Here is a 12,366-nt window from a genome sequence, read left to right on the forward strand (position 1 = left end):
CCTGTGTGATGCCAGTGGTTGGTTTTTTTTAAGGGACTGTCACTACCAATGATTTAGTCCATCCCCACTCAGATATCTTGGGTAGAAAACTGATGTCTGAGATGGAAACAATGGTAGAGAGCACAGCGTGGGTCACTGGAGCAGAGCCTGGAGGGGGCACACCCACTCTTGGATGCATCCAGTAGCAGAGCGACGGGAAATTTGCTCCAGTGCATAAAGTAGCACTTTCTCAACTATAAAGAGATGGAAGGCAGCGTAACATAACACACAGCCACGTACATGCATGTATTCACATGCCGCAAAAGGATACAAGCCAGGCTCCCAAATATCTGATGAACGGGAAACAGTTACAAGTTGCCCCATGGGATGGTTCCAAGTTGGAGTACTGGCTCCTAGACCCCGAATGTTGGGTCGTCCAATTCACTGACCCTTAAGGGCGCCTTGGCCGCATGCACCATTGTGCTCCCAGCCAGTGATTTCTCACAACCCCTCCACTAAGGAATCCTACCCATATTGCGATTTTTCTTGGAAAGGACTTAGAAGCAACTAACAAGAGTGATGAGAAGAGAGATGATTCTCTGGAAGAAAGGTTATTCACTATTATTGTTTGTTCCTCCAGGAACTAAGCAATAATCAACTTAGAGGTTTGACCTCAGGCTAAAAATCTTGACAGGGGTCCCCTGGAGACCCCTTTGTCGCCCTCCAGAGCTGCAGTGTGGGAGAGGCCTGAGGGGATACCAGTCATTTGCTAACCTGTGGCCTTGGACAAGTCGTCCAACCTCCCCAGGCCTCCGTTTTCTCATCTGGAAACTGCAGTTAATGAGACCCACTTCTAGGATTCTGAGGGTTCATTCAGAAAGGTCAAGGGCTCAACCCAGTGCCCAGCACCTTGCAAGCTCACAATCAACCTTGGCTACCAGGAACTTTCGAAATGTTAGCAGTTCAGTGGCACCAAAGTGACCGTGACTGGTTCACAGATGCCCGAGCCCCGTCTCTAAACGCTCCCCGAACAATCGGATCATTACTGACAATCTGTGTGTGAAGTGCTGTAGTTATTTAGCACCAGTGTTTCCCTCGATAAACTTGCTCAGACGAGGTGCCCCATGACAGAGATGTCAATGAAAACCAAAGGAAGTATAAAAACTGAGAGTATTAAGAAGAGGATTGTGAAACATTTATTTTTTCAAAAAGGGAATGCCAACCTTTAAAAACATCAACCGAATACCCTTATGTTAATGAAACGGTAAACTATTTTGGAATTCTGATACCCAACATAGGGCTGCTCTGCCTGATGACAGAAGAAAAAGTGGCCCAAAGTCCTGTCTTCTAGAACCCTCCATCCACTTATCAACACCCTCTGCTTCCCCAAGCTACAAGGAACAGAGGTTGAGAGCCTTTAATCTAATACAAAGCTAGCATTTCATGAAAAAAGACAAGGAGGGCCGGAGAGATTAAGGGACTCACTCAATTTCATGTCGCCCAGCGCAGCTCAGCTGGAACCCGCAGGTCTGACATCCTGGCAAAAGCTCCTTCCATCCCCCGCAACAAGGCCAAAGGTAGAACCAGTGCAACTCACAGCCAGGTTTTTACTTCACTGCCCAATAAACCGGCTTTGGCTCGGTCCACTCTTTCTGCTTTAATTAAGCTCATGACGAGCTTCATTTTCTTTTTTTTTCAGAAAGTGATTCCTTTACATTTTGATTTTAAGTTTCTCCACAAATGAGGTTTCACAGTTTTGGTGAGGCCATTAAGGGGTTCGACCGAGGTTCTTAAATCTTTCGAACGAGAAAAGCAATACTTCAAACTCTTCGTATTTTCGAATGGCTGCCTTTTCACTGGATGATGGCATGCGTGTTCATTACTATCTTCAAAAAATACAGATATTTGTCCATACATCTCTCCCCTAATGATCTAGTTACTAGAAAATCGTATCCTCTTCTGTCTGTACAAACACAGGAGGTCCTTAAGATGCAGTTATTTGCAGGATTAAACACACTTCTTGCTTACATAACAAGGACTACCAAAACGATCAGTCTTCACAAGAAGCCGGTTCTACAACACTTACCACTAAGAAAATACCCCCACGTGCTGTGACTACATCCCTGTGAACAGCTGGATTTGCACAGACACGGTTAAGGTCCCTTTTTCCCCCCTCAATTCAAGTTTCAAGTAACTCCATCTTCTGCTTCTCGTCAAAGCACCTGAACAAAAATGCAGAATGTTGCATCATTCACTGAAGCTGTTTCTCCAGTCGGAACATGAATTATGAGTCCTTCTGAAACACATCAGCCAAATCAAGTTGTAACAGGGCCCTGCCTTATTCACCGCACAGATCACAGCTAATCGCTCTCTAACACCGGTCACGATTTTGCTTCATTAAGTTAACATTTCTCTTACTTTTCCCTCCACGGTACGTACTAAATTAGGCAGCATAAAATGCAACATTGTTTTCTCTTACCAAGTGTACTTCATCCCTGGGTAAATTAGTTTGCAGGGCCACTTTGTACTTTTACTGCGTGTGTTTTGTACTTTGACAATGCTAGTCTTAAAGCAGACTTTCCTTTGTGAATAAGGTGGAGGCACTCTTGGTGGTCTTTAAATGCTAGTCCCCCACCCCCACCCCCAACGTGGAATCTCAAACTCAATTCCTAATGACGAACATCCCTAAATACATTCTGCGCAGACTACCTAAGAGGCATAGGTGTGTCCTGTTGGCAGCAGAATTGAGAAACCGTCCTTGCTTCCAGAACAACACAAGGAATGACCTGGTGCGCCTGCCTCCTGTTCTATCAGGCAGATCAGTGGTCTAAGGTGGCCCTTTGTAAACAAGGGGCTTTAAGACGTCCAAGTGGCAGAGAATATTCAAAAACTGTATAATCCTCCTCTGAATAACTTTCTTAAATGAAGCAAAAGAGAAACAGTCATCATATTCCCTCAAGTTAAGCTCTTTGAAGAAGAGGACTCTTGTCCTCTTCTTGTCCTTTTCTTGTCCGCAGAAGCTAAATCAGAAACTTGGTTGACTCCAGGAACGTTCCAAGTGATGGCTGGGGGAGAAGGTAGCGTGGCTTCCAGGAGAGAGCTCAGAAGAGAGAACAGGGGTGGGGTAGAATGCAGCCCCACGTTCCCTCCGAAGTCGTGCCCTCTTCCTGCTCCAGGACGACAGACCCTGCAAAACCCTTCCTGGGGTCCTTCATGGTCATGTGGCTCTGCTGTCCGTTTTTAAACTGAGTCACCAGTGAAGGTAAGGTTTTCCTAGTGTTTCAGCCACCGTCCTCCCACCCAACTCTCCTTCTGAGCTATTCGACATCAAAAGGCAGAATCAAGATCAATTACGTATCCTAATGTGGATTGAAAGTATTTTAATGGGACTTACATGGTCATTTAGTCCAAATCCCTCGGAATATCCGCGAGGAAAAAGCAGATCAAGGAAGATAAGAGATTTTCCTAATGTCCTCAGGGCTCACGTGAGCGCTGGGAAGAGAACCCTGCACACCAATTCCTCTCGTTTATATGGATTTATGTATTTTATTGTTTTACTTTCCTCTCACACCAACAGTCTTTCCACTTCCCCACCCTTTGCCATAATCTGAAAAAAAGATCACTGTCAAAGTTTTCTTATGCTGTGATTTCCTGTTGCCAGAGAGGAAGTTTAAAACTGGGCACTAGTCTAAGGAAAGCTTTGTAGGATGTCCAAATCCCCATTGTGGATGGGACCATGGTTATAGGAGCGGCCATTCCCCCCAAAGGGCTCACAGCTGGAGAGGAGCCTTTCACGCCAAGTGGTGAAGGAAGGCCAATCTCTTACTCAGGCAGATTTGGATTGGAGTCTCTGAGCGGCCCATGCCCTAACTTTAGCTTCTGTACAAATACACCAGGGAGGTGATGGTGCCTAGTGCATCTAGCCCCTACGAAGGTCAGACTTCATGTGCCTTGCCTGGCGTATTCCAAAGACGCACATAGCGAGGCAGTGTCATCACCATCTTTCCATCACGGACGTAGGTACGTCCTAGGAAAGTTGCACATTCTCGTTTAGTGCTGAAACATCCAGGGCAGGGCTCCCTCATCTGAATGATTCCCTCTCAGAAGGGCGTGCCTCCTGAGCGTCGGGCAATATCCTGTCTTACACCCTCCCATTGGGAATGGGGTTGATGGGACGGGTTGGGTTGAGGCACCATGAACACGCAACTTTCTGCTTAAACCCGCAAGGAAAGCAGGACTGCAGACAATGGGGAGCTGTGACTCAAATCGCACTGAGCCACAGGGTGTCGGTGTGGTCTGTGTCTCTGCCTGGGACGCAAGCTCACAGACTCACGCTCGTCACCACTGGCCAGGGAAGGGCAGGGTTGACCTCCACCACCTTATTCATTAAACAGGTGGGAATCGTCCGTGATCAGCGCGTCTCAGATGTTAGTCATTGTCCCACCACCTTCTGAAGCTTTGCTCTACGTAGTCCTTCCCTGTAGCTCATATAGCTCGCGTTCAGTCCATTCCTTCGGCTCCTTCATTTATGTGGTGTTTTCCTTCAGACTGACTTATTTCTGACTGAAGCCTTATCCTAGCTAATAAAATCCATGAAATCTGAGCTTAGAAGTGCTGGCTGTATGTAACCACACACATATATACTTGCTTGTGTGTGTGTGTGTGTGTGTATATACACACATGCTATTTCTAATATGCATTACACTAACTTAATAAATATTAAAATAAATATAATTTAAAAATTCAACTCTGTGCCTCTTGAGGACGTCTTATACATCTGTACCCCACACACTGGCACCTGAATATGTGTTTGGAAATCCTGTCCTAAATGAAACCTTTTTTAAAAAAAATTAATTAAATTGATTAAACATTTTTTATGGGGGGGTAATTAGATTTATCTATTTTTTTAACAGAGGTGCTGGGGATTGAACCCAGGACCCCATGCATGTTAAGCGTGCACTCTACCCTCTTCCCTGCAACTTTCTTTTCCTTTTTTTTTTTTTGGACCATCAGAGCCCCTGCTTTGTGCCTTGTTCTCGTCAGAATGCAGTGCCTTGGAGTGAACTGTCATCAGGAAAAGAAATGCTCTAAACATGAAGTTCCGATTATGTTCTATAGGCCGGATAGAGAACTCAGAGATGAGACCACATGCTACTTTTCATCCTGGGGACCGGATGCTCGAAGGCGTCAAAGTGCTATTTATTTTCTGACAGGCTGCTTGGACTTGGCACCATGTAAATCCAGAGTGTTTGTAGAGGTTCCCTTGGGGATAAAGGAAAAATCATCTGTATAGATCAGACATGTATTAGCCGCATTAGCGATTGGTCCCTGGGGGCTGATAAAGACCTTTTAAGACAGATCTCACCGCACAGCTTTTTCAGGGCTTTCATTGAACTAGCCTGCGGTATCATGGGTTTGGAACTTTCTTCCCATCCTAAGTGTCAGAAGAGAAAGGTGGAAGCTGAGAAGCTGGGTTGAGAAGGGCTACCTTCATCAGAGGCAAACCTCAGTACCACGTCCATGCTCCCTTCCCCCATCAATATTTCATGTTCCCAGAGTAGTAAGAAAACGTATCTGTTGCCTTTCCTGCATTCCTGTGATGTGCAGGATGGCAGAAAGATTATTACAGCACAAGTTCAAGAATTTAAAAGTTCATCACCTTCTCAATTTAGAAAGCTCACGTGTGGTTAGGCCTTAGGAAGGCACCACAGGCCTAAAATGACCCAGGAGCCCAGAGCCCTGTCCCTGAGATATCTGGGGTGGGGGTGGGGTGCAGGCAGGGAGGGGGTGCTTGGGCCCGCGGCCGCCCGGCCTGCGGACTGAGCCAGGGAGTGGAGGCCTCAGTCCTCCACTTCTTGTCCGTAGAACGTTTGTCCCGGTTGTAAACTCAGAAGTAAAGTCCAAGTTTATAACAGGATAGATTCTCCCTGCGTTCTCAGTGCTCCAGTGTTTTCCCCTATAGCGCAGTGGTTCCTAGGGCTTAGCTCAGTTCCACGTGTGTGCACGCAGACGTGTGAGTGTCTGTGTGTGCACACAGGAACGGTAAGCTCTCTAGTAAGGCAACGCCCTTTCAGGACCCTGGGCAGTGACATGATGGTCCCCCGTCCTCCGAAGGCCTTCCAAGTCATTCATCTGGGTTGCTCTGACTATTTTCCTTTCCCTTCCGGACACATTTCAGACACTTACACCATCTTCCAGCATCCTCCTCACCCCTGCTGACCGGGATGCACACAGCCCTCCTCAGAACGGAGGCGCCCAGGCCCTGCTTGTGAAGACACAGGAGCCACTGGCCACAGCAAGGGTCCCCAGGGAACTCTGACACTTTCCAGGGCGCGATGCAAACCTCTGCATTTTTAGCATCTGCTTCAGGAGAGTTCAACTTGAGGCAAAATGGTTAAGGAAGAAATGAGTGGTGCTCTCTGGCCTCACACATCATCACACAATCTCATCCCCTGTGGCTGTACATTTTCTTGGAGACCCCGAGTCCTGGGGACACCATCACCAGTCTGCGTGCCATCCTGGACGCCCCGCTGTGGCTCACAGACACATTACTGCTTCTTCTCCGCCCCCCTCCCCCACCGCTGCCTTGCCCCGTAGTCCTGTTCCTGGGCCATCAGAGACATCGGCCAGCAAAGCAGTTTTCCTTGACCTGTAAGTATGAGACGCAGACGTCCTTAGACACAAGCCTGGTGGAAATGGCAGCTGCGAGTTAATGTCTGCTTCAGCCACCTGCCCATGGAGCATCCTTCCCAGACACAGCCAGACACTGAGTGGGAAATACTCAGGTGGTCACTTAAGATGACTCTTTCTCAGAAATCCTAGGGCCTTAGACTTGATACAGAAGCATTACCTTCCCACAAGCAGCATCCACCAGTAGATAAAAAATTAAAATCTTCAACCCTTCCGTTTCTAGTCCACAGACAGGATGTCAGATCCCCGAGAGTTCCACCCAGGCCCCTCTGCCAGGGCAGCGCCCACCCTCGGCGGGGTAGGAATTTTTTCCAGGGAGGTATGCAGGGCAAACTTACTGTTTCCCACAAGGACAGAAGCAATTCCAAATGGAAACAGCAGCAGCCTCCCTGCTGAAAGCTCCCCCCGGGGCTGCATCGCCCACAGGACAAGAGCTTCCCTGCATCCGCCCTCTTCGCCTCCCCGCCCACCGCCCGCCTTTCGCCCCGTGCTGCGGGAATACTGCATTTCTTGCATGATCCTCGTCCCAGGTCACACTTTAAGACTCTATGTATGAGGTTTTCTCTTGTGGGCAAGGTTTTTCTTCCATTCCTCTATTTCTTAAGAGTAGGAGATAATTCCTATTCTTCCTCCAAAACCTACTCACACCCTTGCTTTTGAGGGATTTTTCCACGTCCTTTGCACTCCAGACATGACCGTCTAACCTTGACATCAAATGACTTGCTCCCTGCAAAGCACTCCCAACAGTGACCAGCACAGAGCAGATGCCCAGTGATTTTTAAAAAGCTGTAAGTACTACCTTGTCACTGCGTTAAACCACCTTATGCCTGCAGCATTTGACCCTTGGCCCCTATTAGACAGGATGCTCCTGTCTATGACTTTGCTGAGCCACTCATGTCCTGCCAATGTCTGGCACATAGTGGGTCTCAGAGAGGATGTGCTGAACTGAAAGGGAGTAACGCAGTCTGAGTGCCTTGGGAATGCCACGTGGTGCCTGGTTCCCTATGGCAGGGACCCAGCCTGCAGAACATTTGGAGGCTCTTCTCAGTTCTGTTCCCAGTCCAATGTCTCATGCTTGCCTGTCGTTCTATCTGGGCACAGCTGTCTGGGTGCTTGACATAGCAGGCCAGGGCCCAGAAGCCACACACCCTAGAGCAAAAGCAGCAGACGCAAGACAAGAGCTGGGCCCTTTCCTTCCATTATTCTCATCAAGCTCTGTGTTCCAGCACCTTCCCTTAATCTGATTGAAGAGGGGCCCTCATAGCAGGGCAGAAGCAAAGAATGAAGCCAGTTCTTCAAGGAGCCATTCACCTTAATGGCGATTTTTTTTTTTTTTTGCTGTCCATCACAACAAGTGCGGCCCCTGACTGGGGCCGACTGCTGCTCTTGGATGCAGGCATCAGGGCCTGCCTGAAGTTGCCGGTGTTCTGCTGCACAAGTCAGCCCTTCCTGATTTAATTAGAGTTTTTTCCTCTCTCTCTCTCTCTCTCTTTCTCTCTCTCTCTCTTGACCTTCTGCTTGATTATGTAGTAAAGTATTCCTGGGGAGCAATAATCCTATAAACTCGACATCAGCCCTCACAGCTCTGAAAATGACAGAGCTGTCAACATTTCAGCCTTACAACTTCCAGACAGGATCAGCTCAGAGATACGATAAATGGGAGAGAAACAGAAGGACCAGGACCCGTTCAGAGTTTAAAAAAAAAAAAAAAAAGGAGAGTTAAATAAATGAAAGTACCCCAATAAGGATGACGGAAGCTTTCAATTTCAGGATACACAGGAAACTTGTGCCTTTCTGCCTGGGCCATTAACACAGTGATTTAGTAATTTCCGTGGGAGCTGCCAGCCCCTTGGAATGCTATTAGTGTCAGAGTCAGGGAAAATGAGGAAGGCTTTTTTTTTTCCTCCCAGAGTATGCAAACAGAAGCTTAGAAACATGTTTGCATTTGGATTGGATGATCTAAACCAACAAAGTTCAACCTTTTCACTGGGAGCTGGGAGCTGTTTGACAAGACTGACTTTTTATCAGGCAGGTTCAAAGTCTACACACTGCAGAGGTTTCCTTAATAAGAGGGACTAATAAGATTATTTCCTTAAAGATCTAACTTGAGCACCCGTCCTCCTATTAGACAGCAGAGCCGATTCATTCTCGAAATTGCTTACCTTCAAAAGAAGAGCTCTGTTGATTGGAGCAGGGCCCCAGCATGGCACACTGAGATGCTATTAGCAGGATTCTCATTTGGATTTGAAGTGGCTATTATTTTTGTCTCTTTTTTTTCCTGGATTTTCTCTTTCTGTCACCAACAAAATTAATTTCCCAAACTAAATACAAAGACTGCATGTCAGTGAGGTGGCGTCAGAATCATGGCTGTTCCTCAAAATCTCTCTAAACATCTTGCCTCCCCTTGGGGACATATTTAGCTAGCTACCAAAAAGAAAAAAAAAAAAAAACTCTGGTAAATGTAGACACGTTTCTGGGCGAGCAGGCTTTAACGTAAGGAGAGAGAAATGGGGCGCGTCTGTGTTAAGTACACAGAAGAACAGAGCAAAGGGTTCTATTCAGAAAATTTTTTCCAGGCTTCTCTTTTGACCCATTTGGGATCATAACCCAAAATCTTCAGTCGAAGGGGGAGGTTTGAGGAAGAAAGACCGTGTGATCATCCAATTGAATTCCCTTGGACGTCCCGCCCCCTGCCTTCCCGTACCATGGTTTCTGTGAGCTGCTGAAATAATGAGCCATTTTCAGTCTCCCAGCCCTGGGTGGGATGACAGTCACCCATTTATTTAAAAGTGGCCCTGTTTGTCGAAAAGTGATTTAAAAATGGGGGCCATTTAAGCAGGTCACTGTATTTCTCAAAGGTGAACTGGTGATCAGAGTATGATATTTAATGGTCTAAAAGAGGCAAGAGAAAAATTTTCTCCTGATGGAAATGGAGTTGATCTTCTAAGGAGAGAGGACAGAAGCCATCTGTGGAACTTGGTCCTTTCTGGCCACCAATGACTGAATCACTTTGAGCTCTGTGTCCTTATCCCTAGCACCCTGGAGGACACCGCATTTCACTGACTCTGTGATACGCATTTCCTTGCTCATTTTAACATTTCTGAAGTAGGAATTCTTCTTGTAACTCACGGCATGCCATAGTTTAACTGGCAAAGGTTTTTCCTCTCTTACAACAGTGAGTTATTTTGCAAGTGAGTGCATTTTAGAGTTGATGAACTATTTTCAGAGACACTTAGTAAATCTTGCTTGGATAAATGACTGAATAAATGGGCCATCTCCTCAAGGGACTCCCAATACTTAAGGGAACAATTATATTTAACGACCAAAAAAACCTTCCAACTTTTGCATCATGGACTGGGATATAATTTTTTTTTAAAAATCCTACATAGATATGATAAAAATGAAACAACACAACAAATACAAAGCAATGAAGTCTGAAAGGTAGGGGGGCAAAAAGACCAGGCAGTTCCACTTTATCTCTCTTGCAATAAATGTGATGCTAAAACAAAGAGAACCGACATTTGCTATTTCAGGCACTTTCTCCATAGTTTCTTTCAGAAGGTCCACGCAGTAGAAGTTACTAGTTATTTCACAGATGAGGTAACTGGGCCTTAGAGGCTAAGACACTCTCGCAAGATCCGATACCTGGCAAATATAAAAGTCAGATTGAACCCAGATCTTTCAGACACAGGTTTTCCACTACGTCCTGCTGATTCTCAGGAACAGTTCTGACTAGGGACTGGGTGGTGTCCATTTAATCAAGTTTATTTGCACCAGAAACAAGTGCTCAGAGCAGAGCTGCTTCTGCTGTTTTAATACCCTAGGATGGTAGTTTCCGAACCACTTCACACTGGAATCTCCCAGGGATCTTTAAAAAAAAAAAAAAAATTCAGATACCTGGATCCCACCCCTGCATTCCGATTTCTCCGCTGTGGGGTGTGACCCGGGCATTCAGATCTGAAAAGCTTCCCAGACGATTCTAATGCCCAGCAAAGCCTGGGAACCACTGGTCTCAGTGGTTTTCCTGTTGCTCCAGGGAAACGAGACAGACAGCTCATTCCTGGTGGGAAATGGGCATGAACAATCACCAACGGAGCCTCTTTACCAACTCGCCATTATTCTGCTCTCTCGTAAATCATACCTGTCATATTTTAAGAGGCTCTGTCCCTTTTTTAAAACCTGTATTCATATTAAGTCCCTTTAGTCCATTTTCCCACAGACTTGCTAAGGACAGTTCATGAAATCAAAGTAAAAGGAATCTGGTGTGTTACTGACCTTGGAGTCTTGAGTTAATACAGACTCTTGCCTTCTTGTTTTATGTACTGCTGGAAGGAGCTTGACCAATGTCCAGTTTTCTGGAGAACCACCACACCCTGCTCTTGGTTTATGTAGTGAGTGAACTCAATGGGCACATCCCTAGGCCTAGCCAGTTGGTCTGTTTCATCTCCATCCCAGAGCAGTCAGTTTACGGGTGTACCCATGACCCCAGTGGAGGCCAGGGCTGTCACTGGAGTAGTTGGGGAATTGTGTAGTAAAGGGTTACCCTTACTCAAAAAGAGGTCTGGCCTTTGTCCTTGGCTCTTGAGAGGTGATCTGAAAGCCCTTGGAATGTTCCGCCCAGTAAGAGTTTTTGTCTACCTGGAGGCCTTGAGCCACACTGGATAGTCTAACAATGTGATTTTTGGTGGGAGCTTTGGACCATGTGGTATCACCCCTGGAAAGACTGGGCACTGAAGGTCAGCACGTGGGTGATCAACCATGTCTCTGTGACTGAGTCCCAGTAAAAACTCTGGGCTCTAAGACTGGGGAGCGCTTCCCTGGTTGGTAATACTCTGAATGTGGTCACACACTGTTACCTGGACAAGTTAGTGCTGTCCCTGGCTGTACTGGGGAGCACGTCTGGAAGCTTTGCTTTGGGAACTTCCCTGGACTGTGTTTCATGAGTTTCTTCCCTTGATTTAATTTAATCTATATCCTTTTATGGTAACAAACCGCAATGATGAATGTAAGAGCTGTCAGTGAATTCTGTTAGCAAATTATCAAAACTGAAGGCGATTTTGGGGACTCCCAAGCTTTGCAGTCAATGTCAGAAGTGAAGGTGATCTTGTGGACTTTCCTGACTCTACAGGCAGAGAATCTTCTTTTCCATGGGACTCAGTCCTCCCAGGACGTCAGCTGGAGTTGCCGGAGTCCATTTTGGTCATCACAGAAAACACCAACAGGGAAGACAAGGGTCCCGTTTGAGCCCCTGAAATCTAACCTGCCTGGAGGTACACCTGGACTCCTTAACGAGCAAAGAACCTCTTTTTTCGTTAAGCCCACTCTTACCTGAGATGCTCTCATTTGTAATACACTACATGGCTTCATTAGGTTCTTGTAATGAATCAATTAAACGGCATGATGTGTGAAAGGGCTTAGTATAATATCTGGAACTTAGGGGTTTGATGCATGCAAGCCAGTTAATAATTATTATTACAGTCATTTTGATTTTGAATATTTTCCTATTGAAAAAAATTTTTTAAAGCTTGATGATCCCAAAATCAGACAAGGATGTGCTGGCGATGCTGACTCCAGGGGACTTGGTCCTGTCTCTGCCTGCAGACCTCTCACAGCTGGGCTGGCACCCCCTTGGCTTACTCACCTGCCTGTCCCTGCTCCTCTTAACTCCTGTGTTTTCAGATACGTTTGGGAGCGCAC

At 46.4% G+C, this 12,366-nt stretch overlaps 1 protein-coding gene across 3 annotated transcripts in view; it reads right to left on the reverse strand.

The window, feature by feature from the left end:
• TENM2 (teneurin transmembrane protein 2) overlaps positions 1-12,366 on the reverse strand; it is a 462,232-nt gene that overhangs the window by 403,891 nt on the left and 45,975 nt on the right. Inside the window, exon 1 of one of the 3 annotated variants that reach the window (XM_072947260.1) lies at positions 1,465-1,798. The exons of 1 other annotated variant lie outside the window; for it this stretch is intronic. In XM_072947260.1, the coding sequence (XP_072803361.1) occupies positions 1,465-1,474 (10 nt within the window). In that variant the 5' untranslated portion in view covers positions 1,475-1,798. Of the gene's footprint in view, positions 1-1,464; positions 1,799-12,366 lie in introns of those variants that run through there. One more of the 3 variants, XM_072947265.1, reaches the window with a different exon arrangement.

This window comes from Vicugna pacos, chromosome 22, assembly GCF_048564905.1.
Source record: "Vicugna pacos chromosome 22, VicPac4, whole genome shotgun sequence".
Classification (NCBI taxonomy): Eukaryota; Metazoa; Chordata; class Mammalia; order Artiodactyla; family Camelidae; genus Vicugna; species Vicugna pacos.